The sequence below is a fragment of the Osmerus eperlanus genome, chromosome 14 (assembly GCF_963692335.1).
Source record: "Osmerus eperlanus chromosome 14, fOsmEpe2.1, whole genome shotgun sequence".
Classification (NCBI taxonomy): domain Eukaryota; kingdom Metazoa; phylum Chordata; class Actinopteri; order Osmeriformes; family Osmeridae; genus Osmerus; species Osmerus eperlanus.
In genome coordinates, this window is record NC_085031.1 from 5,371,600 (window position 1) to 5,398,640 (window position 27,041).

The window sequence follows — 27,041 nt, forward strand, 5'->3', positions numbered from 1 at the left end:
GCAGCAACACAACGAGAACGCAGTGAAGACAAGTCAACATCGTTAACAACCAAAAACAATCCATAAAAAAAAATTAAAAAAAAGACAATTGAAAATACAATAACCCCAAAATAATTTTTGGCACTACTAGAAGAACAAAACATACAAAATAAAAAAATAAACAGTGGTACAGAAGAAGATCATAGCTGTAATTATCTGAGCCCTGGGTATTGGTGACCTGGGAAAGCTTCACAATAATCAGCTACTCCTCTTCCAGGCTGGAACAACATCGGCCCATCAGGTTTAAAGGGTTGATTCTAGATCAGAACCCCCGCCCACTGGATGGAAGAATGGAGGGCTCCCTCCAGTGCCATGTTTCCCCCTAACTGCTGACTCCACTGTGTGGGCTGGCTGGCTGGCTGGCTGGCACGCCTGTATTTTAGTCATTGCCAAGGCAGTTGGGGGGGGGAGGGGGGGGTCAGCTCTAAAGGTCAGGCAGGAATTATGCAGGAGACAAATAGGGCAGGCTTTACTTTCAATGGGTTGGATTGGTAAACACACGTCATCGTCGTCATTATCAGCATCATCATCATCATCATCAATCACCACAGAAACGGCTGCCCCTGACTCACTAAGTCATCCTCAACATCCTCCTCGTCCGCTAAACAAAGGAACCTCAAGTCTATTTAAATACTTTGCAGTAGCTGATGCCTGTGTTGGGCTCGGGTACGGTGGATGGCAGGGATGACAGACCCTGGCAGCTCTACGGAAGGTTAGTTAACGACAGGGTTAGTAGCACCTCATGGCCAAGGTGGGCTAAGACGATGCATGGCTGAGAGGGTGGATAGATAAAACAGCACATTCCTGGACAGTCCCACTCATCTTCCTCCTCCACCTGCTGTCCCACTCTGTCTAGGTGAGGGAGTCCTCAATTATAGCTCCTTCAGGTTGGGGTGTGTGTCTGGGGGGGGGTGGGATGGGGTAGTGGAGGGTGGGTGAGTAGGGGGGGATGGGGGTGTGGGGGGTGGAGTGAAAGCCGACTTGGGTGGGGAAAGTGCGTGACAGACTGAGGAGAGGAGGAAGGCATTTCAGAGTTGAGGGAGAGAATGATGGGTATATAAAGTCTCTGGTACATTCTTTCTTCATGGTGTGCGTGTATGTATGTGTGTGTGTGTGTGTGTGCGTGTGCGTGTGTCATCTCAAGTCTGGACGTCTCCCCTGAGGAGGAGACCCCTGACAAAAAGGCATTATGGGTAAATAACAAAATAACAAAAATAAAAAGCTATGTGTTAGTTTTCATGGTAAACCTAGTTGCTGTGAGTTTGAACGGTGTCAGTCTATGTACAGGGTGTCCTTTGCAGTTGAACGTCGACTGACACACCCTCCTGCAGATGAACGGAGATGGCCAAGGGACGTGGCGATGGTGCGCGTGAGTGCGTGTCTGCTTGGAGCGAGTCATCAGTGTGCGTGGGCGTGTGTGTCTATTGCGAGCAACTCGGTGTTGATGTATGCGCGCGGATGAGTCAGTGGCGATGCGTGCGCGTGTGTGAGTGCGAGCGAGCATCACGACACGTCCTCTTCCCTCTCCCTGTGGTACGAGGTGTATGAGTCCGCATGGATTTGTCACCGGTGTGCAAGTCCGCCTGCCGCGCTCCACAGCAGTCAGTCCGCCCTCGCGGTCAACGACGCGCACAGCCGGCGCGTCCCTAACCCCCCCCCCCCCCCCACGAGGCCCGGTCACATGGAGCCCAGGGGCTCCCCGTAGCGGATCTTCTGGCCCGCCTTCAGGTTGAAGGTGAAGTCCCTGGGGGCCTCGAAGAGCAGCACGATGGTGGAGCCCAGGTTGAACTCGCCCAGGTGCTCGCCCTTCCTCATGGCCACGCCCTCGCGGTTGTTGTTGGAGATGTAGCTGAAGTCGTTGTACGAGCCTTTGCTGTAGCGGGGGGCGTTGGTGCGCAGCTCCTGCAGTGAGGGGAGGGAGAAATATTGGGTCAGTGCCTTTTAATACTTAGGTCTCCGTGTAAACCCACGGCTGTAGCCTTAGCGACATGCAACCCATAATAGGGCGCAGACAGTAATATGGGATGGAGGGGGATAGTGTGAGGAGGTTTAGATGAGCAGCAGCGTTCGTGAATGAGGTCACATCCTGTCACGCTGACAACAGACGGCTTGCACTACTCTTCTTGAACACCACATAGCTGGTGGTGTGCGCACCATTTTAATCTTCAATCTTTACGGCCCTCGGGCCCTATATCAATTCTCCTCTCCTTCCCTTCTTTCCTTTATCCCAGAACTCACTGATCTAACATCAGATTCATTCATCCTTCATTCACTGGTGACAGCTCGGTAGGTGGACACCCGCGTGGATGGTTCTTCATCTCGGATGTCAGAGATCACAGCAAAGGAGAAGCAATTGGAGTGCATTGTCAAAAGCTGCACACACGCTGTAACCCGGGCAACGTATCGGAGCCTCAATGTCAAGCCCCCTAGTGAAAGGGAAACATATATTCTAAGCCAGTGTTTCTCACATAGGGGTGCGCGTAGCTAATACAGGGGGTACACGGGAGAGGAAGTGGAACATTGAGAAATGTGAGAGTAAGTCATGAACTAATTTGTATAAATTTAATTTGTATTTATGCAATATAAATATTGGTATAAGGGGGAACTTGGATTCAGAAAACAGGAGAAGGGTGTACTGAAGCGAGAACCACTGAGGACATGGCCTCGGACTGATCTGGTACAACAGGATGTAGATCAGGTGGGAAGAGATTAAGACCACTTTCTCTCCTCCTCCGCTCTCGCTCTCTCTCTCTCACTCTCTCTCTCTCTCTCTCTCTCTCCCCCCCCCTCTTTCTTCCTCCCTCAGATCAAGTTAAATTAGCCTAAAGCAGCGGTTCTTAACCCTGGTCCTCAGGGAACCCCTGTCCTGCATGTTTTATATGTTTCCCTGCTCCAACACACCTGATTCAAATGAATGGGTCGTTATCTAGCTCTGTAGAAGCCTGGTAACGAACATGCATTTGAATCAGGTGTGTTGGAGCCAAGAAACATCTAAAACATGCAGGACAGGGGTTCCCTGAGGACCAGGGTTAAGAACCACTGGCCAAAACATACTCTCTCCCTCCCTTCTATCCCCCCCGTCCCTGACGCTCCCTCTCCGCCAATCAGATGGGAGTTAAGTAGTGCCTGGGCTCACCTCTCCTCTCATCTGTCTCCTCCCCCCTCGTCATGCGTCATCAGAGCAATGAGCTTGGCATTGGACCCTAAGCCCAACAGGTGATCTCTCCCTCCTCTAGATAACTCTGAAACAGGCTTATTACTTAGGCATTATCCTTCTAAAGTGACTATACATACCCCCACAGTACCTATGTACAAGACGTATATATGTCAATGATGTGTCAAAGCTTAGTACTGATGGTATCTACTTAACCATGGACTATCACCACGTTAGTGGGAACCCAAAAAAACTAAACTACACAAATCCTACAGTGGACTACAACCAGTGTGTGTGCGTGTGTGAGAGAGAGAGAGACAGCAGGGGAAAGGGTGTGTGTTCCTCACCTTGTCAAAGTAGATGCGTATGGACCCAACGTTGGTGGCGCCCACCGCGGTCAGAGAGAAGAAGCCGTGGGTCCACTCCCCGCTCAGAACCACCCGCTCGTTGTGACAGAACAGCTCCTTGATCCAGCGCGCCACGCCCGGGTTCACTGACATCAGAGAGCCTGCAGGGGGGGGGGGGGGGGGGGTGTTAGTGTTCGGGTAGAGACACACACACACTGAAGTTTCATTTTAATAAATATATGCATGTGCGTTGTCTTCATAGAGTGTGTAGTGATCATGGAAGTCTGTGTGTGTGTGTGTGCAGTCTAGCCTCCACAATGTGCACTGACCAGGGAAGTGGCGTCGGTGGGCCACCGTCCAGTCTGTGGGGGAGTGGAAGCAGTGATAGTCTCCAGGCGCCAGGTACACCACACAGTGGAAGAGTTCGTTCCCCTCTTTCGTCACGAGCAGGTCCTGGAACGAGCTGGCGTCGTCCTCGTCTGGACACACACACACACACGGATCGATTCATTATTTGATTGATTGATAGATGGTGTCCCGGTAGACAGCTCATGCACCCTCACAGTGCATCACCGGACTATAAAACGTATCATTCTTCAATCGTTGTAGACGTATACATTAGGATGTGCGTATTAGATAGGAGAGAGAGAGTATTAGATAGGGGAGAGAGAGAGTATTAGGTATAGGAGAGAGTATTAGATAGAGGAGAGAGTATTAGATAGGGGAGAGAGAGAGTATTAGGTATAGGAGAGAGAGTATTAGATAGAGGAGAGAGAGAGTATTAGATAGAGACGAGAGATAGTATTAGGTATAGGAGAGAGAGTATTAGATAAAGGAGAGAGAGTATTCGGTATAGGGGAGAGAGAGTATTAGGTATAAGAGAGAGAGAGTATTAGATAGGGGAGAGAGAGAATATTAGGTATAGGAGAGAGAGAGTATTATATAGAGGAGAGAGAGAGTATTAGGTATAGGAGAGAGATACTGACTTCTGGTGGCGTCTACGAGACTCTCCGCCCAGGTGTGTGGGCCCAGGAAGGTCTCCAGAGAGTAGGTCACCCCCTTCACCTGCTCCACCTCGCAGTTACGCACCCGCCCAAAGTGCAGGATCTTGCCATCTGCCGGGCTGATCTGTGGTTGAAAACAAGCGCGCCCGGGGTAAATGCCCAAGGTCTGACCCCCTCTTGCTGACATGAAATGCCTGAGTCGTGTTTTGAATCAAACTATCATCCCTGGTATGGGCAAAATCCTTTTTAAAGAATACTCCAAGTCTCTAGGTCTCACCACGCAGTGCGAGTCGCAGACGGGCCGGGCCTGGGGCTTCAGCTTGCGCCTGAAGAACTCTCCCAGGTTGCGGTAGTGGTGCAGGTCCTCCACGGCCGCCTCCTGCATGTTGACGCCGAACGTCCAGATGTAGAGGCTGTACACCGGCTTCCTCAGCCAGGTGGGCAGCTCCACCTGGTTCAGGCGGCCCCAGGCGCGCGACAGCAGCCGCGTGGGGATGGTCTTATACAGCCCCACCTGCAGGCGGGGGAGGGGGAACGGAACGGGTCAGTGACAGAACGGGTCAGTGCGCGGCAGGGACAGCACTGGCCACAGCGGCTGTCCGCGACAGAGATACGACGTCATCGACAACAGGGCCAGACGGAGGAATAGGGTTCGTAGAGTTGCTCCATGGAGATTCTCCACCCAAAATCTGGGTCATTAAACCGGTCTGCAAGGGGAGGAAGAGACAGGCTGGCAGGCTGGTTAATTATGTAGGAAACAGACTGATCAATGTGGGTTGAATCAGCTTTGGACCGGTAGAGGAGGAGGAGGAGAGAGAGGGCGGGTTGGAAGTCCCTTCAGGGGGGGATGAGGAGAGCAGATATGAGGATGCAGGTGGAGAGGAAGAGGGAAGGGGGGTGAGAGAGGGAGCGAGGGAGAAAGCTGTGCTATCAAGCCTTGGACACGCGTCGGGGGGGCTGGGGTTTTCGTAGCACATCGAAGTCAAAGAGTCAAACAGTTTCAGTTTCTGCTAGGATCCGCTGGGAGGGTCAGGTAATGGAAGTAAATGATTGACAGCTATGGCAGTAATTCAAACTAGAGCTAGATATCCCGTCAGCAGCTTCAGTCTCTGGAAGATTCTGGAAGATTCTCCAGGTAGCACCCGTGTGTTGCCAGAGCGCACACCCACACCTGAGGTAAACACTGTACGACGGAGGCAAACTATGAGCGTGGACACCTCCACACCTCCCGGCCTGGTCACAGCAGGACACGACAGCCTGGCTTCCCGGCTCATCGCTCTGAGGAAGCCCAGGTGACACCCAGAGATCACAGCGCTACCAACGCTGCAAACGGAGACAGGTAGCCCACCCAGATCACTCACCCAGATCACTCACCCAGATCACTCACCCAGATCACTCACCCAGAGCCCTGGCCATTGAAGCAGCCGCATGGCAAACGTCACAGCGGAGAGAATCTCATTGGATACCCGGCCGGTCCTATCGTCCCTCTGAACAGACATGAAGGCGTAGCCTCGCTGGAGGTTCCTGCGCTGGGCGAGCTGGCCCCAGCTCCCCTGACACCGCTTCCCTCCCCGCTGGACGGAGGCTCAGCGCGGCCACAGATCAACAGAGCCAGCTCAGCTTAGAACACGATAAGTCAGAGGTGTGTGTGAGTGTGCGCTGCTGCTGCTACTGATGATGATGATGATGATGGCCTGTGCCAGCACCTGCAACCAGCCAGCTTAGTTTACTGGGACTGTGTTTCTAACCCCTGAGCTCCAGATGGTGTGCACTTGATTCGTAGCGCTGCTCACTGCTGTGAATGGCCTCTGCCTAAGTGGATTAGGCAGCTCCCCCGGCAGCTGACAGCGCGCGGGGAGGGGGGACGGACGGACGGACGATGACTCGATAGCTTTTAGCTCCTTCGCCATTCTGCAGGAGAGTTGCTAGCTAGCTAGCCGGCCCACAGGCCTCTCGGAGGTCATAGTGCCCTGTTTAATCGACACTGGTTAATAGCTGCTGCTGCGGCCATGCCAGTCAGCAGTTAAGATTTATCACCGTAATAGTGCGCTTCAGTGGAGGCCAGCTTCGGGCCTGACGGGAGGAGGAGGAGGGGGGGGGGGGGGGAGGGGCTCTGACCCGTGGGGGCCTGCAGGGGGGCGGGGCCCTACTGAGGAAGACGCAGAACGAAGACGTGATCAAACGCAGAGCTGCCCGACCGGACTGATATGACCTCTGAGATGCGTGATCGACCAATGCCACAGAGAGTAGAGATAGGGGGGGAGAGGAGAGATAGGGGGGGAGAGGAGAGCAGAGAGCAGAGAGGAGAAGAGAGGAGAGCAGAGAGGAGAAGAGAGGAGAGCAGAGAGGAGAGCAGAGAGGAGAAGAGAGGAGAGCAGAGAGGAGAAGAGAGCAGAGCAGAGAGGAGAAGAGAGGAGAGCAGAGAGGAGAGCAGAGAGGAGAAGAGAGGAGAGCAGAGAGGAGAGCAGAGAGGAGAAGAGAGGAGAGCAGAGAGGAGAAGAGAGCAGAGAGGAGAGCAGAGAGGAGAAGAGAGGAGAGCAGAGAGGAGAGCAGAGAGGAGAAGAGAGGAGAGCAGAGAGGAGAGCAGAGAGGAGAAGAGAGGAGAGCAGAGAGGAGAAGAGAGCAGAGAGGAGAGCAGAGAGGAGAGCAGAGAGGAGAGCAGAGAGGAGAAGAGAGGAGAGCAGAGAGGAGAAGAGAGCAGAGAGGAGAGCAGAGAGGAGAAGAGAGGAGAGCAGAGAGGAGAGGGGAGCAAAAGAGAGAAAAAAAAAGAGGAGAGCCCAGCAGAGCAGAAGGGCAGGGCAGGGCTGAAGGAGGAGGGTTCAGTATTATCAATCTGCGTTGGGATTAGAAATCATCAAGCTGATCAGAGCTCAGCCGGTCAGCAAACAAAGCAGCAGGGAGGGAGGGAGGGGAAGATGGAGGGAGAGGAAGATGGAGAGAGGGAGAGGAAGATGGAGAGAGGGAGAGGAGGAAAACTCTGGGGGGGAAAAAGTGGGGATCCATCTTCAGCAGAACATTAGAGCAGAGCTGCCGGATGCGGGAGATAAATCTGATCTGAACGGCAACAGAAAATGGCAGGAAGACTGGGAAGACTCTAGAAAGAGGCAGAATCATAGGGGGGTAGGGGGGTGAAGAAGACGAGAGGAGGGGTGGGGGGGATGACGCGGACAAGGAGAGGGGAGAGGAGTGGCAGGCTGCAAGCGTCTTCTCCCCGGGTCCATGCATATATTGATTCCACATCAGGACAGGAGAACAAACGTTTGTTTAATTAAGGTTAGAAGAGGAGGAGGGCCTGTGGACTGAGGTGCCCTCGGTCCCCTCAACCCCACCAGGACACAAGGCATTCCTCTGTGCTGTAGTGTGTGTGTGTGTCCAACACAAAGGGCCTTTGATGCCCGGTGGACACCAGAGCAGTGTGCCCGTATGTGACCAGCCATCTGTGGTTGACAGCAGGGCTGCCCACTGGAGCGCACACACACACACACACACACACACACACACACACACAATACAACACTGCAGGGACAGGAAGTACCTGGGATATGAACCAAGTGAGGTTAGATAAACACCTGACCCAATAAGCAGGAGAACCAGACGGGAGTTGGTACCTCTGGATGCTGAGATCAAACCCCTTACAGAGATGCAGAGAAACATCGAACACACAAGCATCCATCCACACACGCACAAACAGAAACACACAGATACTATTTGTATATACACATAAATACATATACCCCCCCCCCCCACACACACACACACACACACACAGGATACTTACTCGGGAGGTGGGTCTCCAGCCCACCTTGGCCAGGGGTTTGAGAGCGCTGAGGGGCAGGACATAGTAGAGGAAGGAGAGCGGCCATGAGCGCAGCCGCAGGGCGGGCCGGGACATGCAGCTCAGCTGACCCAAGCGCCGCCGCAAGGCCAACTGGGGGAACTGCAACCTGCGCACCACAGAACAGCGCGTTGGCACGGGAACGGCCGCGTTCCGAACAGACAGACGCAGAAGGTGGAAGCGCGTGGGCACATGCACACAAACACAAAAAAAACGCACAACAGTAACTACTCTGAAATGCTATTCGTTCGGAAATTCTCACAAACACACACACACACACACACAAATAAAAATGACCAACGATGCACATTCTTATACCCACGCACACAAGGCAACACAATAGCAGTACACAAAGACAAGAATAGGGCCCATCTATAATGGTAAAGCACTGCGTTATATAACCTCACATACAGTACCTCCACATACTCCGTCTGTTCCCTAAAAGCAGTCACACACACACACAAACCACCACCCACAGTCTATTCCCCAATGGGAGTGCCAAACACACACACACACACACACACACGTCTTAACCGCCTGTCTAAAAGCATCGTTATTTTCCTCAAAACTCCTCCTCCATGAATATTTAATGTTGTATCCGCTCCCCCGGCGGTCAGGCAGGTAGGAGATGCACACTGGAGGCCCTCTTCCCTAGTCGTGCAGAGGGCTCTCAGTATCCACAACACCCTGCACTGCCCTCTCCCTAGTCGAGCACTGGAGGCTCTCAGTATCCACAACACCCTGCCACTGCCCTCATCCCTAGACGAGCACTGGAGGCTCTCAGTATCCACAACACCCTGCACTGCCCTCTCCCTAGTCGAGCACTGGAGGCTCTCAGTATCCACAACACCCTGCACTGCCCTCTCCCTAGTCGAGCACTGGAGGCTCTCAGTATCCACAACACCCTGCACTGCCCTCTCCCTAGTCGAGCACTGGAGGCTCTCAGTATCCACAACACCCTGCACTGCCCTCTCCCTAGTCGAGCACTGGAGGCTCTCAGTATCCACAACACCCTGCACTGCCCTCTCCCTAGTCGAGCACTGGAGGCTCTCAGTATCCACAACACCCTGCACTGCCCTCTCCCTAGTCGAGCACTGGAGGCTCTCAGTATCCACAACACCCTGCACTGCCCTCTCCCTAGTCGAGCACTGGAGGCTCTCAGTATCCACAACACCCTGCACTGCCCTCTCCCTAGTCGAGCACTGGAGGCTCTCAGTATCCACAACACCCTGCACTGCCCTCTCCCTAGTCGAGCACTGGAGGCTCTCAGTATCCACAACACCCTGCACTGCCCTCTCCCTAGTCGAGCACTGGAGGCTCTCAGTATCCACAACACCCTGCACTGCCCTCTCCCTAGTCGAGCACTGGAGGCTCTCAGTATCCACAACACCCTGCACTGCCCCTCTCCCTAGTCGAGCACTGGAGGCTCTCAGTATCCACAACACCCTGCACTGCCCTCTCCCTAGTCGAGCACTGGAGGCTCTCAGTATCCACAACACCCTGCACTGCCCTCTCCCTAGTCGAGCACTGGAGGCTCTCAGTATCCACAACACCCTGCACTGCCCTCTCCCTAGTCGAGCACTGGAGGCTCTCAGTATCCACAACACCCTGCACTGCCCTCTCCCTAGTCGAGCACTGGAGGCTCTCAGTATCCACAACACCCTGCACTGCCCTCTCCCTAGTCGAGCACTGGAGGCTCTCAGTATCCACAACACCCTGCACTGCCCTCTCCCTAGTCGAGCACTGGAGGCTCTCAGTATCCACAACACCCTGCACTGCCCTCTCCCTAGTCGAGCACTGGAGGCTCTCAGTATCCACAACACCCTGCACTGCCCTCTCCCTAGTCGAGCACTGGAGGCTCTCAGTATCCACAACACCCTGCACTGCCCTCTCCCTAGTCGAGCACTGGAGGCTCTCAGTATCCACAACACCCTGCACTGCCCTCTCCCTAGTCGAGCACTGGAGGCTCTCAGTATCCACAACACCCTGCACTGCCCTCTCCCTAGTCGAGCACTGGAGGCTCTCAGTATCCACAACACCCTGCACTGCCCTCTCCCTAGTCGAGCACTGGAGGCTCTCAGTATCCACAACACCCTGCACTGCCCTCTCCCTAGTCGAGCACTGGAGGCTCTCAGTATCCACAACACCCTGCACTGCCCTCTCCCTAGTCGAGCACTGGAGGCTTGGGTCAGCCACGTTCAAGTGGGCCTGACACGGTCTTTCTGCTGTGAGACTGTGTCTATGGTGCAGACAGGTGTGTGTGTGTGTGTGTGAGGATGGCATGGGGAATTATAGGAGAACCACAGAGACAACTGAACCACGTGTGAGCTCCTCTGCAGGCAGAAAGCACGGTGAGCTGGTGTGTGAGCGACCGATCTCACCCCCCCCAAATTGTGTTTGCAATTTGGGTGCCGTGTTCCATGTGCATGTGTTCTGCATTTTTTTGTTGTTCTTTGCCGTTTCATTTCAAACTCTTTGCAGTCTTGTATCGTCCATGTCTCTGTTGTGTGTGGGCGTGTATGTGTTGATCACCTTTACGTAGCCTTGGTTACGAGTTAACATGACTAATATTCTTGGACTGATGTTCAAGGACACTGCACGCTGACTGCCTGACTGACCGCGGTCGACAGAAGGCATCTCTGGCCAAGAAAGAAGCCAGGTACCAGGCCAGGCTCAGCTCTGCATGGGCGGATCCTCAGTCCCTCAGGGTGGAGACTGGATCCACCATGGACCTCAAACATCCAGACGATGTCCCTTATGTAAAAAGAAGCCTATCAAATTGTGAATGTCATCAATGGGTGGAAGCTGCATCAAGGAGCATGCATGTCATCCCTGCCAACACGCGATCAGCTACATGGTCCAGAGGCCTCTCAAAGGTACGGCTGTGCAACTCAGCACAAAAACGCACTGACACGCCATGTTAACCCAGCACACATCTGTTCCAGTATGGCTGACTGCGTTGCAGAAGGCTGAGGCTGTAATTCGCCAGGGTTCTTACAGGCTGTTTTGCCAGGCTATTTGACTGCATGGTTAGCCAGGCCTGAATGCTTGTGCTGTTCCGTACAATAGCAGGAAGTAGGGCAGCAGTGATGCCGTGGTGGAGGGAGGGAAGGAGGGAGGGAGGGAGGGAGGGAGGGGGAGGGAGGGGGAGAGGGAGGGAGGGAGGGAGGGAGGGAGGGAGGGAGGGAGGGAAGGAGGGAGGGAGGGAGGGAGGGAGAGGGAGGAGGGAGGGAGGGAGGGACAGCTCTGCAGCAGTCTGGAGGACTACTGGCTTTGTCTCATGGAGGCTGCTGGACTGAGACCGGCGTAGACTGGATTGGTAATGGGACCGGACCGGACCTGACATGGACTGGACTATGGACTGGACACAGAGTGAACTGGACTAGGACTGGCATAGACTGGATTGTAGCTACAGGAGGACGGGCAGCAGCCTGTTAAAGCTAGATTAGCTTTAATGGGTCAGAGAGGGATGTGGGTCATGTTTGGCTGTGGAAGTGATGAGGCGGCACCTTCCTCCTCTCCAGCCCAAACCGGACCTCAGGCTCTGGGCTATCTATAGGGCTAAGACCTGTCCTGTCCAATCAGGCTAAGGGCAGGTTTGGGCATTATACTCTCACACCTTGGACACTGACACCCTGCCACACACACACACACACCCAGTCACTTACACACGCCTTCAGCAAACACAAATACACAGCTGTAACACTAACATATACCCCTTCAGCAAAAACACACACTTACACTCTGACAGTGGATCAGGGTCAACAGTGTGTGTGGCCATATCAATTCCCATATCATTGATTTGTTTTGCCTCGCTAGGCGGCAGAATCAGATCAGAATCGTTTTTTATTGCCATGTAAGTTAACACAAACACAGAATTTACTGTGGCAGGAAGGTGAATAGAATGAACATATACGGATCTTAAAAAAAACATTTAAGTAGAAAAAGCATAACGTATAAATACAAGTTTAAAGTCTAATACTAAACAGCTAAACATGTCCTAAAGAGCTAAACAATATACTAAAGAGCTAAACAATGTAAATATAAAGTATATATAAATATAAAATATAGAATATGAAATGTTACAAGATCGAGAATCAATGTGGAAGAGCTTCACAAAGAGTGAGTGTGTCCAGCTGGAGCCAGGTAATTGTCACTGAAGCAGCTTGATGACAGCCATTCACAGGAGCAACAAGGGCATATTGTATACACACACACACACACACACACATTTTCTACCATGTGTCGTGGCCAGGCAGTGAGTCTGTTGAATATAAATCTACTGGCTTCAACAACAGCCCATTTATAGTGACTGATGTGAAGTGTTAAATAATGTAATAGCCAAGCACACTTGCATGGTTAATGTAGCTTGACAACAGATCACATGACCACAACTCTTTCCTGGCCATCATCTAATTATGACTGTCATTTACCAACCCTATAAGGAGACCAACACTGCTACGAGACACCTGCGAGGATGACAACGTCAACATTCTCCATCATCAGCCATTCTATGGCTGAATGGACGGGAGACTAGCTACATGAAACAGCAACTTGAAGTGCACACAAGTACTCTCCTAGACTAGCTTTGACATCCTGAAGGCTTTTACCACTTACTCAAGTGACAGTTTGAGACAAACAGAAACTGGATAACGCCGTAGCCAGCAGCCAGGCCGGCACCCATGGGCGGTAGGAGGGTCCGGCTGTGCCCTAGTAGCCTGCAGCCAGGCCGGCACCCATGGGCGGTAGGAGGGTCCGGCTGTGCCCTAGTAGCCTGCAGCCAGGCCGGCACCCATGGGCGGTAGGAGGGTCCGGCTGTGCCCTAGTAGCCTGCAGCCAGGCCGGCACCCATGGGCGGTAGGAGGGTCCGGCTGTGCCCTAGTAGCCTGCAGCCAGGCCGGCACCCATGGGCGGTAGGAGGGTCCGGCTGTGCCCTAGTAGCCTGCAGCCAGGCCGGCACCCATGGGCGGTAGGAGGGTCCGGCTGGCGGTCTGACTGTGCCCTAGTTTAGCGTGTAGCGTTTAACTAAGCCACTCGCTCCTGCTCTAAACAGGACAGCTCCTTACCACCAAGTGCAGTAAGAGTGATCCAACATGCATACAGTACTTCACTGCCCAGAGAAATCATGATCATGGAATAACTACTCTGAGACTACATTATACTACAATTCATTAGGACACTTGCCTTCAGGGGATAGCTCAGTTAAAAAGAAAGTGGAGTTTACATGCGACTACTAACCTATATAGAAACTGAGTTAGCGCCAGCTAATGCCAGTTAAGCCAGAAAACACTCCTAAGTTTACAATGACGATACATGCAGAACACTAAAGGCTACATCCTGAGAATGACAACGTTTTTTTTTGTAATTTCACCTCATGGTTTATAGGGTTTCTTGCGTTTACGGGGTCTAGGGTCTAGGCCTACTGGGGTTTGCTGCAAAGTGACAACAGACAAAGTCTCAAGGCATAAATGTGTACCGGTGTGTGTATACACACACACACACACACACACACAGGTACACATTTATGCCTTGAGACTTTGTCTGTTGTCACTTTGCAGTAAACCCCAGTAGGGGTATATATATATATATATATATATATACGTGTGATATATATATATATCACACGTAATACACATACAGTATTTTTGCACACTGTGCAAAAGTCTTAAACACAAATAAAAACTTTTACAAAGTAAAGCATAAATGCTTTAAGAAATTACGAATTATTTTACTGCCGCACAAATACAGACAATAATTGACAAATTCAAATATTTAATACAACGTTCATGTAAAACTATTGGGTGCCTAAGACTTCTGCACAGTCCTGTACATGTTTGTGCACTTCCTTGAAGAAGGTTCTTTGCTCACTATCTCCCTCTTCACCAAACAGTAACACGCTCACACAGCACCCCCCCTTCCTTCCTCAATGCAGACACATATTGGCCAATCACTGGCTGCATAGCATTCTCTCTTGGCCCACTCTCTTGCTTTCACACTCACGCACACACTCTCCATCTCTCTCTCGTTCTGTGCCTCTCACGCTCTCTGTCTGTTATTCTGTCTGGTTCTCTCTCTCTCTCTCTCTCTCTCTCTCTCTCTAATATCTCTCTCTCTCTCAATATCTTTCTCTCTCTCAATATCTCTCAATATCTATTTTTGGAAGATCTCTTTTCATTCATCCTGCCACTAGCGCCTTCCCCCCTCTCTCCATTTGTCAACTTCCTCAGACAGTATATAGTTCATTGGTTGAAAAATAACTTACTGTTCAGAGCCAACAGTGAGGGGCCCGCAGCCGGAGCACCAGTGGACTACAGGACCGACTAGCCGGAGCACCAGTGGACTACAGGACCGGCTAGCCAGTATTCCAGTAAAACTATGAGAATAGCTAGGTATTGTTCCAGGAAGACTAGCTATCCAGTGTTCCAGTAAGACTACAGGACTGGCAACTAGTGTACCATTAAGACTATAGGAATATCAAGTTATTGTTCCAGTAGGAGCAGCTAGTCAGTGTTGTAGTATGACTATTGTACTACTTAGCCAGAGAGCTACAATGAGGCTAGCTGCCATTGGTCTGGTTGAGAGCTACCAGAGTTGTTCAATAGGTCTAACTGCGTAGGCCTATATCTGCGTGGGGCCGGTCCAAAGGTTGGAATGCCCACCCCCCCAACCTCACTACCCGACTGCCTGTTTGCCTGCCAGAAGCTTAGGGGCTTTACACTGCAATTAGGCCAAACACAGGCTTTGTGCTGCTCGCTAGAAGTGAGGGAGAGAGATGGAGAGAGATGGAGAGAGATGGAGAGAGAGAGAGAGAGAGAGAGAGGAGAGAGAGATGGAGAGAGAGAGAGAGAGAGAGAGAGAGAGAGAGAGAGAGAGAGAGAGAGAGAGAGAGGAGAGAGAGAGAGAGAGAGAGAGAGAGAGAGAGAGGAGAGAGAGAGAGAGAGAGAGAGAGAGAGAGAGAGAGAGAGAGAGAGAGAGAGAGAGAGAGAGAGAGAGAGAGAGAGAGAGAGAGAGAGAGAGAGAGAGAGAGAGAGAGCTGTGCACACAATATTCTTTGCTGCCGCTCCACTACTGTCCCCCTGCTCAACTAGCACACACACACAAAACAAAACATACACACACACACACACACTACACAAACTGTTACAGCACGATTCTCACGAGAGGACATTCTAATCCCCTCTATATCTCCATCCATCCCCTCTATATCTCCATCCATCCCCTCTCTATCCATCCATCCATCCCTACTCTCTCTCCTTCGCTTGCTCGGACTCTCACACAGATGTAAACAATCGCTGTTCCCGCTGTCCCTGTTTGCGATGTACACGGGTACGTTCGCAGCCCAGCCAAACGCACACTGATGAAGGCACTGTGGTCGCCCTCCCATTCTCTCACACTCGGGGCGATGATGAGGATGATGATAAAGACGGACGGTACCTGAATCTGTTTCTGTGGCTGAGAGCAGAGGCTCCACCAGCCCCGGGGCCTCCTCCTCCTCCTGCGCTGCCTCCCTGCAGCTCCCCTGCTCCTGCTGAGCTCTGAGGCCGGAGCCTGCGCGCATCAACCCTAACTCTGTGGAGATTGTAGCAAGACGGAGGGCTGTGCAACGATCTGCAGCATCTCACCATTTCCCTGAGTTCCACGCCGCCCTCTGCACGCTCCTGCTCTGACACATGATCACCGGAGAGGACAAACACTCCGTGCGCTGGGCTCCTGTCTCTCTCTTTCTCTTTCTCTCTTTCTCTCTCGCTGCTGTGCTGCGTGTGTGCGGTAGCGAGTGCGTAGCTGCTGCTGCTGCTTCTCTCCTCGCTGGACTGCTCTCCCTCTCTCTCGTGCGCTCGCTCCCTCCCTCCGCCGCTCTCGAGCCCTGCCCCCTCCGACGGGACGGATGTGACGCAGCACGGTTTCTAATCCTCTCGCTCCTCCTCCTCTTCTATGTCGCTCTCACGGTCTGTGGGGCCCCGAGGGATGTGGGGGTCTTTTGTCCCGGGGTGGGGTGGTGGCGGGGGGAGGTGTGACAGAAAATGGGGTGACTCTGGTGAACACCACCAATCTGGCAGGCTGGTCAGAGACCAGGGAGAAGGGGGGGGGGGGGGTATGGAACGAGGAGAGAAACATAATCTTGTCAGCTCTGCTGAGCGCCAGCTGTAGCCCTATAGCAGAGGACCACTGTGCACTGCGCACATTCACTATGTGCGCACTCCACACCCAAACACCATACTGAACGCTCACTGGAAAGTTTACTGTTCTATGCTACAGTCTACTATTGTGTTGTTGTGTGTTTTGTGAAAATAGGGGCTGATATGTAATCTATGATGGTCACTATCAGCAAATGACTTGTTCCTCTGTGTCCTGTGTTATATTCATTTTACCATTATTATCAGCGTATTTTATGATGGTCTCTTTGGATAAAAGCATGTGCTGAATAAATAAAGCGTCAAGTGTAATGGAAGCGAGTGCAATTGACGATGAACTTGAACTTAGGGTTAAACTTAGGTTTACTTAAACACTGCACTATAATAGAAGACCGCAGAGTATGGGGGTGAACCCTGTCCCCAGCACAACCCTAGACCTGCTCTCAACCCCCACCCAGCTCAGGAACACTGTGGGGGGTAAGAGAGGGCTGAGACGGCCAGATGGACCCTCTACTCCCCCAACCAGACGACTAATTTGGTTATTTTATCTGCTATAAAACAGTAATTTAAGTCTGTTTTCTTAAGTCTTAAGAAAGAAAAAAAGAGAAAAGAAACAAGATGGATGTTTATATTTTAGATAATTTTTAGGGCTGTTCTTGAACAGAAAGCTATATTGTCAAAATTAATATATCAACTAAATGACGTATGTAAGACAACATATTTCACTGTGACTCCATATGTGGGCTTGTGATCAGAACAGAATATTCTGGATTCACTCTGTTATCCAAACCATAGTCTAATACAGTTATGAGCACCTCAAAAACCAGAAACAGGAAATAATTTCCTGTCTAATCTGCTGATGCCATACCTCCAAACATCTAAGGCTCAGTTGACGGAAGAACAAATTGTAAGTAAGAGTCTACTGAAAACCACTTCAGCCCGAATCAGACAACTTTTGAATGAAGAATTCTTAGCAGTTAGCTAAACGTGACAAATGAGAACTTCTGAAATCATGAAAATGAATTTACGATAATAAAAAAAACGCCTTTTTACCACATCAAGCCAGGTGAGGGGAGTCTGAAATTTTGGTTTCTTTCTCTGTTGTCGATGAGAGGTGAGGGCTGCTGTTCCTGTTCCTGTCTGAGCTAACAGATGCTTCCTGCTCACAGGCCATTTAAACACAGTGGGCGGGCAGACAATCACATGTCTGAGGCACAAAGATGTCTGGGTAAAATGTTATCACGCTCTGCCAAACAGTCCAAAAGTAACTTGGTGGGACCATTTTAGAAAGTCAATGGACTTGGTTCAAAGAGTGATCTCACAGGAGGATTGTGCACTCTCACTGGCCCTCCCTCTCCTCGACTACACTGCTGCTGAACACTTACACCTCGGCTTGATTAGGTCATCCCTTATGACTGTATTGACACAGGCAGACAAACATTTTCTCTCAGATCAATATTGACATATAAAAAAAAAACGTCTAGTACATCTAGTGAATCTACAACAAGAACGCAGCAAATGTGGAGAGGTTAAAGGGGTGATTGACTGTTTTTTGGGGGTATTTCACACTGTTCCTTAAGGTCTCCGAATAGGGTATGTAACATTGGTTGGGCTGAAAATGGCCTAGGTGCTGTTCTATGCCCCAAGTGCTGTTCTATGCCCCCTGATGCACCCTGTGAAATAGCCCCAGAATGAAACGAGCGGGTTTCTTCCTTTTATGGTATGCTCATTAATATACAGATAAGCTGCGCGCTGATTGGTTGGTTTACAACGAGTAAAGCTGCGGAGAAAAGACGCAACACAGTGGAGACTTGAAATAAAAATGTACAAATAAATCTACTGCGTCTACACAACACTGTTTTCAACAGATTGAGTAGATATCATTTGAAATGATAGTCGTTTCCACTTCTGTTGTCGAAGCAAACGGGACCGACTTAGGTGGGTAACGTTAGCACTACAGCTTAGCAAACTAACTATCGTGATTCAACTCAGCTTCAGTTAGCTCTAGCTATCTTCCTGAAAAATATATCTGGACAAACATCTTGAATTGTAGATTTACATGACAATGTGGGTTATTTATTTGAATGAACATGAAACATGAACAGGAACATGAAATAATGTTATCCCCATTGCCAATAAACTAAATCATCACACATTCTACCGATGCTAGATTTACATTTACATTACATTTAGTCATTTAGCAGACGCTCTTATCCAGAGCGACTTACAGTAAGTACAGGGACATTCCCCCGAGGCAAGTAGGGTGAAGTGCCTTGCCCAAGGACACAACGTCAGTTGGCATGGCCGGGAATCGAACTTGCAACCTTTGGATTACTATCCCGATTCCCTCACCGCTCAGCCACCTGACTCCCCTAGATAAAGGCAGGATACGTTAGCATTGCTAATAACTGTTAGCGACAACACCATACTACAGCTTGTGGTTGTGATGAACATAAGGTCGGATCAGCACCACTTTTCAGCAACAGCTTCATAGCAAATCCTGCTTTACATTGTCAAGGTGGAGCCACCTAACTGAGGTCAGTTCAGTGGCTTTTTCAAAACCTACCGTTTTACAGCTACATTTTTTTCTGTGAGATTTGCATAGGAAAGAGGTGTCAATGGACTTTGAGGTTCACTGTATGTCCCTTTTACCCACTGAACTGTCGTTATTCAACTGTGACAAGGTAAATTCGGTTCTGCAATCAATGACCCCTTTAAGGCCGTGCAAGATATGTCTGTTGAAATTGGGAATCATTTAATGAATTTCAAGTACTCAACGTAAGATATCTTATAGTAAATAGCCCAATGTAAACTGTATTTGCAACCACAAATAGGCCAGACCTGAATTTCAGCAAGAACAATAGGGCTAGTTCTTCTAGGAATACATACACACTTGTCCCAAGAAGTATTCAGCTGCTCAATCAAATCAGATATTGTTTTTATCCCCTTTTTTAAAAAATCCTTTTATCCTTTTTGTTAATCCTTTTTGGCACTATGCACTTTACAGTGTACTGGACCTGCTGACATTCTTAAGTTATTTCTGTGATCCCTTCAGTTGTATTATTTTATTCTTCCATTTATTGTCTCGCTGTGCTTTTTAATAATTATGTTATGTCCACTGTACTGTCCTGTCTGCAGTGTTGAATGTATCTGTTTTCAAGCTCTTGGTGCAGAACACATTCCCCTCGGGGCAATAAAGATTTTCATTCATTCACTGATTTCTGCTGTCTGTGTGTGAATGTGTTTATGAGTCAGAAAGAGTGTGCGGCTCTCTTCTGTAACAGTGACCATTGAGGTTGTCTCTTTTGGTGTCCCGAGGGTTCATTACCATTACTCCTCTCTGACCCGACTCAACCCCCCACCCGTCCCCCACACAGAAAAAGCAGGGTTGAAGTGTGGTCACAGTGTGTGGTAGTATAGACAGTGTGTGCTTGACAGAAAGATCAAGAAGTAGTGCATGTAGAGAGTCAGATGGCTGAGCGGTGAGGGAGTCGGGCTAGTAATCTGAAGGTTGCCAGTTCGATTCCTGGCCGTGCCAAATGACGTTGTGTTCTTGGGCAAGGCACTTCACCCTACTTGCTTCGGGGGGAATGTCCCTGTACTTACTGTAAGTCGCTCTGGATAAGAGCGTCTGCTAAATGACTAAATGTAAATGTATGATGTGTGGTGACAATATCCCGATGACAATGGGCCAGAGTGACTCGGAAAATTTGATAAAGGGCATGTTTGCTTATGATGAAATTCTGTTCAGTCATGGAGTTTAAGGACTCAGCAGGTGTGAGGCAGGCTCCACGTTGTATGTTTATCTTCACAAACCAACAAGCTGATAAAGCTAACACAGGGAAATTCCCCGATTCTAACCTGCAACGCTGGTCTTCCCACACAATGCGGAACCTCCCCACATCAATGTTCCATTGAACCCAGGGCGTATTGAGAGAGGCTGCGCACTGCGGCCCCCACAGTCCCCACAAAAAGAGTTGCACAAAAGACAGGAATGTTTCACTGTACTGCCAACTCAATACTGGCCCCATTGTCCAGGGTCGACATTCAAGGCTACAGATGGTCCCATTGCACGAAAACAAGGCTACTTCTGAGTAACTGAGTTAAATACACATTAAAGTATTTTATGGAAAACAGTTCAGAACACACTTTCCGAATGCAAAACACAGCCCTGATACAGAAACATTTTCTCACCAGTCAAAACACTGTGTCAACAAGAGTGAATGAGTGTAGACTGGAATCTCAAGTGATCCGCAGAGCGTACAGGATTATTGTTACTGTAGAATCCTCCCAGGATGTTCCAGTGACCAGTCACATGACGACTCCAACACCCGTCTAGAGGGTAAATGGCACCATATTTAACCTTCAGAAGGTGATAACGGGTTATGTTCATATACAACGGATGGACGGACACACAAAAATAAGATGGCGTTTCTCTGGGGCGCGTGAAGACCCCACATGACCTCTGTGATAGATCCAACTCCAGTCGTGTTAGAGACGGATTACTCCAGGTACAGGCTACACGTACAATAACCACACTGCTTTTATCAAGACCTAAGATTTCTGAATATCAGTTTTCTAAGGTCATACTGCATATGGCCCGTGTTGCAGTCTAGTGGCAACAGTTAATAAACTAAGGCATACCATTAAACACAGCGGACAGTACTATCCCACAAAGATTCTGTTATTTAGTCTATTACATTGTGACCTAATTATCAGTATTATGTATAATAGACATATGACCCCTTGAGGGTTTAGGTTGAGTACAGTTCTATGGGCGGTGTATGTAAAGGCCCCTGTGACATTGCTTGTAAAAAGGGCAATACAAATAAATCTGATTTGTATTGTCAGGTTATACTATCACATTCTTTTTCAGGATGTTCTTCTTTGATATCCAAGACTGTTATAAATGTGACGTCTTAAAAAAAATAGCCAAAACATCAACAGGGTTTAATAGTAAACCAATATAAAGTTGACAGATGTTATCGTTTCTAAATAGTGGAGGTCACACTGGCTTTGTTGGCAACGTCACAAGAAAATAACAAGCCCACGCTAACCTTAGTCAGTGCCATTCACCAGGGTCACCAGTCCAACTGCATATACAACGGTCACCTCACTCCACGCAGCAGAAATGTTCCCTCCCCCTGCCCCCTTATCCAAAACACACACTGCGCACAAACACACACACCTCCTGGGGGGTATTCCAGGTAGCGGGTTTAACAAACTCTGAGCCTAACCCTGAACTCTGAGTTGAGTTACTTTAAAATTGGAAACTCTGAAAACTCGGTTCCAGAAAAGCTGATTTGAATTTGTTAACTCAACTCGGAGTACGTCAACTCTGAGTTAAGCGCGCGCATGAGAACTATTAACCCTTGTGTTATCTTCGGGTCATTCTGACCCATCAGTCATTGTGACCCACCGTCGTATTGTGACAACTTTACCGCATACAAAAACAAAGTGAAGCATTTTCTTTTAACCGTTGGGCTGTCTCAGACCCCCCACATTGCAAAGGTTAAAAGAAAATTATTTTTATTTGTTTTTGTATTGGGTAAAATTGGGTAAACACAACGATGGTTCGTTATGAACCTTTGGGTCATGTGACCCGAAGGCAGCACAAGGGTTAAAAGCCAACATCAATGGAGCTCCGATACTGGGATCAACCATGGCACCCAGCAACAAAAAACCTTGTCCTACTTCACCACACTTCAGATATAAGTTTTATTTCGTGTTCAATCTGAGCACATATTACGGGAAAAAGCAACACGGCTGTAGCAGCGTATACAATTGGCGTGGGAGACAAACTGCCAAGTCAATGCATACATTTGATGTAATAGCCAGTCCATACCGTTAATATTACAGAAGAAAAAGTGGGAGACTTAATAAAATAGCATGATCAATGTTATATTAAATATAAAAACATACTATAAACAGGTAAGACATATTTTGCTTAAGCTATACGCTTGTGATTGTAGCCTTGAAGTCACCTTGGTTTTAATCATATATCGACATGATACAAAGTAAATATCAATTGGTGCCTATTTCAACTTGTAATAGCAGTTTCCCCCAACAGAATGCTTTTCAAATCAAATCAAAATGTATTTGTATAGCCCTTTTTACACGCAAGCATGTTGAGGGGTTCACATACGCCCATAGAACTGCCCCTCAACCAACCTAAACCCTCAAGGAAGACAAGGAAAAACTCCCAGAAAAACCCATTGCAGGAGAAAAATTGAAGAAACCTTGGGAGGAGCAATTCAATGAGGGATCCCCTCATTGAATTGCTACAAAATACAGGAATTTTTGTATTTTGGCTATATTGACTATATTACGTAGATGGAAAAATGCAGTTCTGGTAATTTGCTTAATATTTTCATCAAAGGATGATGACGATGATGATTAAGATGACGAAGAGACATTGACTGCTGCCGCAGAAAATGGATGCAGAGAATTATGTATGGTAGCTACTGGTAGTTCTCTCCCCATGTACTTTTATTTACAGGCTTGTGTGGAATTGTCAGTTACACTGACATTATGAGAATAATGAATATAAAAAACGATTTGCACATTCTGATCCTGTTGAACAGAGCATGGATGCAGTATACAGTGATATGTTCATTTAATGGCAGGTGAATTCTGCATGTGGAACTGTGAAATGTAATGCAATCCCATGTATTCCCAGTTACAAGTAAATTAGTTGTACAAATTGCACCTCATGAAGAATTGCCAAAAACTGACCAAGAGATGGTGTAGGCCTACTTAGGGTAGAAGAATAAAGGATAATCTTGAAAAAGATTTACTGGAACACCAGTTACAGGAGGATGCATGTAACAGGTGATGTTAATTGTAGAAACAATAATCTATATCAATATTAATTGTTGAATTTGCTGAATTTCTATTTTGACCAAGAGATGGTGTACTTAGGGCAGAAGAATAAAGGCTGATCTTGTAAGGCTATCAACCTGCCCCCACCTCTCATATGGTAAAATCTGGAGTTACTGGATGGAGTCTCAACTTGATGGCTCTCACACATCATTGTGTAACTTACTGTGGCATTGCTAGTCATGTTGATAAGTAAGGGTCAAGATTGTGGTGTTATTAGTTGTTTTGGGTATAAAAGGAATTGTGAAGCATCTGTGGATTCTTGATCTCCTGAGACCTTCTCCTCAGCTCTGGCTTGTCCTACTCCTTCTTCCTCACCTCTTGCTTTCTATCTCTAGTTTACAATAATCATGGTGGAGTAGGTAAGAGTTAACCTTCATTGATTTCATTCATTTGCAATATGATTAAATTATTATATTATTTAACCTTACTTTGACCATTCTTGCTCTGATTTAACCCATAGAGTCGAATAACTAATTCCATTGGTATTTGGCATTATTTGGTTAATGTTAATACACTGTTCAGTTTCCCATCTTCCTTCAAACCATAGAGGAATTAGTTTCAGTTGTTTGGCCAATATTGACCCCCTACAATGTTGAAATAGATTTGCTGAAACACCAGTTACAGGATGGTACATGGTCACAGGTGAATCATGTAAATTATAGGAACAATAGCCAATAAACATACTCATTGTTAGATTTCTATTTGTAGGCAATGAAGAAGACCAAATACAATTTCAATTATTTGTCTTTATTTCAGTGCCAAAAAGCATTTGGTCAGTTCTGAGTGCACGTCCACGGCGAGTAACATTAGCGATGTTGGCCTAAGGGCTGCCAATGTTGCTAAAATACATTACAGATTGTGACGGGAAACGGTAACGTTAACCTAGGTATTCATCAGGGAATTAAAGCACATCGAATCGCAGTCTTAAAATCCTCTCCCGGCGTATAACTAAGCGAATTAAATTTTGTTCGAGATCGGTTGGCTGAACCAGGAAAGGATATCCCTAGTCTGCCAACGCTATCAGGCTCAGAAAGAGGGAGGGGATAGATAAAAACGCAGAGTTTGGCATGGAAAACCTTCTAGCGAGCAGGTTAGTTTCACGGAGTAAGTTACCATGGAAACTTACCAAAAGGTTTCGTTACCTCTCTTTCTGGAACGGAAACCTCGGAGTAAGCCTATTTTCAGGGTTAAACAACTCAAAGTTTTCACTAAACCTGCTACCTGGAATACCCCCCTGGTGTAGTCAGGTCTATATTTGTCCAGCCAGACTCTCCAGCTGTTTGGTCACACTAGACTACAAGCAGCACTAATTACATGGCCCAGAGTGATTAATGAGTCTGGCACCTGACCAGCATTTCCTCAGTGAACACACACACACACACCACGCACACACACGCACACAACAGCTGACAGGACTCCACCACAGATACACCCAGCTGTGCAGATCTCTGTCAGTCACAATCTTAATCACTGCTGTCCCCTACTGGAGCCAGACGGAGCAGCCTTGTGGAGGGAGGCTGAGGCAAATAACGTTGGCATAGATGTCATGCAAGGATACTGACAGACAGACAGACAGACAGACAGACAGACAGAAAGGGCACACACATACTTGACAGACAGACAGACACACACACATACTGGACAGACAGACCACCAAAAACCACCCCACCTATGATCTCAGCATCCAGAGATATCAAACTGTTTTTTGAGCTTCAACGTCTTTCAAAAGAGGAATACAAGTGTTCAACGACCAGCGGTAGCAGGCAGGTGGACCTGCGGTGAGCAGGCCCTCCCATCCTGACCCTGAAAAGAACCAGAAGCTTCACGGGGAAGAAATCACAACAGATGGACAAGCTGACCCTCACGTGGCCAGGCTAGCCAACGCCCTTGTGTGCCAGTTCCAGTGAGAACACAGCCGAGCAGCCTGCACCGTGTTCCACACGCGGTACACTCCGGAGGACTCCTGGAGAATCTGTTCTCCCTACCTGGGCTTCGTTGGCGACGCGCGGCTCCACCTCGATGCCCAGCTTCTCTAACTCGCGGTCCCGGTAGCGCCCGTACTGGTCATAGCCCACGTAGCCCCCGCCCGTGGCCAAGATCAGCGGGAGGGGCCTCATACGCGCCTGCAGGCCCAGGGAGGCGGGGCTGAAGCGCCGTCTCCCTGCCCAGACAGACACAGCCTCGTCATTAACGTGACCACACAGACACCTGGAGAAGCATGGTTATTACACTGGTCTACTCCTACTAATATGCCGTGTTCCTGTCACACACCAGCGCACACAGGACCACTTGTGTGAACGAGTTGTGTGAACCCATCAGTGATGTTTCTACGGAAGTAAAAGTGAACCATGGTATTTTGGTTCCAACTTCAGTTGAACTAGGTGGGACTGCCCCCTTCTGACCAAAGAGAGAAACTCTACGACCTTGTAAACAGTGCAGTCCTGCAGTGTATTCACGGGACTCCCAGGCTCTATGAGGACATTGTGTAGCAGTCCTTCTTTACAGTCTCTGGTCTGAATGAATCTGGACCTTGTCTCTGAGTTTAGCCGGGCCCCCTAGATCTACCTTGAGGAGCCACATTGAGGATTGGGCCCGAGAGAGATCTTTGTAACGCAACTCACCGCTGAACAAAGAACGCCATGGCCCCGGTTGATTCTGATGGATCGCCTGGGGTCTGTAGAATAGCAATCTACTGTAGTGACAAACACACACAAATGCACATTCGCACACAGCAGCGGAAGACCGACAATAAATAGAACATGTCAAAGACTTCAGTATAATGTGATCTACATATCAAATTAACATGCTGGTTTCATCGAGCTGTCACAGCTGCAAGACCTGGTGATCGAACGGATCTGCTGGTATTAATTTAGCTACGCAAGCAGAATAAATCGAGAACACTGAACATTTTCTGGTGAAAGTTTTGTCTTTCAGACCATCTCATTGGCGGTTAGGATTTGACATATCAACTCATCAGTCACGAGTGAACAGGAATGTTACAGATGCTACGGACCACTTCCTTGCCACTTGACAGTCATCACCGTCAAGTCCTAGCTAACTAAATTTTACTTAATCTTCCACAAACATGTTAGTTGCCGTCAGCAGCTACTCTGGGTGACATTAGCTCATACTGATTACCTCACAACCATGCTATTTTAATGAAGGGGAGGCTAATGTGGCATATGGCGCATTAATGCGCCATATGTATACATCTATACATAGTTAGTCTGTCAGTTATCATCCGTATTAATACGGATGATAACTGACAGACTAACTACGTAGCTAACACCATGGATACTTTGGATATTTGATACTTTGAGAGACAGAACTGTTTGAATTTACTGTTGCAATGTATTCAATGTAATCGGTTTAGACACAGAAGCGAGTTACCTGCCAAATCTCCTCGCTGTTACTGGGAGCTGGTTATAGCACACCTTTACTATGGACGCTGCCATCTTGTGAATGTTTGTAAGGCTCGTATAGATAACCAATCAGAGCGTGTTGTCTGCAGGGAAGCTTCTTGTTTCGCGAAAGGTCTTTGTCGCCCCCTACTGTCTCAACAATACAATTTCACATAATCGATCAAATGTAGGTCTGCGATACATCTATTCTACGATATGATGATCAGTGATGCGTTTACCTCTAGAT

General features: G+C 48.7%; 2 protein-coding genes across 7 annotated transcripts in view; one reads left to right on the top strand and one right to left on the bottom strand.

Annotated features, from left to right (window-relative positions):
- The window catches only part of prpf4 (pre-mRNA splicing tri-snRNP complex factor PRPF4), a 75,225-nt gene that overhangs the window by 16,242 nt on the left and 31,942 nt on the right, over positions 1-27,041 (top strand). The gene's annotated exons all lie outside the window — the stretch shown is intronic.
- Positions 1,236-26,867, bottom strand: pisd (phosphatidylserine decarboxylase). Of its 6 annotated transcripts, none has more exons than XM_062478982.1 (8): positions 26,784-26,867; positions 26,015-26,085; positions 25,379-25,554; positions 4,822-5,058; positions 4,527-4,668; positions 3,870-4,019; positions 3,541-3,701; positions 1,236-1,941 (listed from the first exon to the last, which is right to left on the bottom strand). In XM_062478982.1, exons 1-8 carry the CDS (start codon positions 26,846-26,848, stop codon positions 1,717-1,719), a joined length of 1,227 nt encoding a protein of 408 aa, XP_062334966.1. In that variant the 5' UTR covers positions 26,849-26,867; the 3' UTR covers positions 1,236-1,716. The 6 variants fall into 6 exon arrangements, with proteins under 6 accessions (XP_062334966.1, XP_062334969.1, XP_062334968.1 ...); XM_062478985.1 differs by having other exon boundaries at positions 26,015-26,067; positions 26,784-26,863; XM_062478984.1 differs by having other exon boundaries at positions 26,015-26,082; positions 26,784-26,863.

Bases quoted from the DNA above. Each gene is read 5' to 3' on its own strand.
- pisd (XM_062478981.1), bottom strand. From the start codon at position 16,004: ATGGTGAGATGCTGCAGATCGTTGCACAGCCCTCCGTCTTGCTACAAT. The intron at 8,489-15,813 runs GTACCGTCCGTC...TGTGGTGCGCAG, and splicing joins AGCCACAGAAACAGATTCAG to GTTGCAGTTCCCCCAGTTGG. The intron at 1,942-3,540 runs GTGAGGAACACA...CCCTCACTGCAG, and splicing joins TACGCATCTACTTTGACAAG to GAGCTGCGCACCAACGCCCC.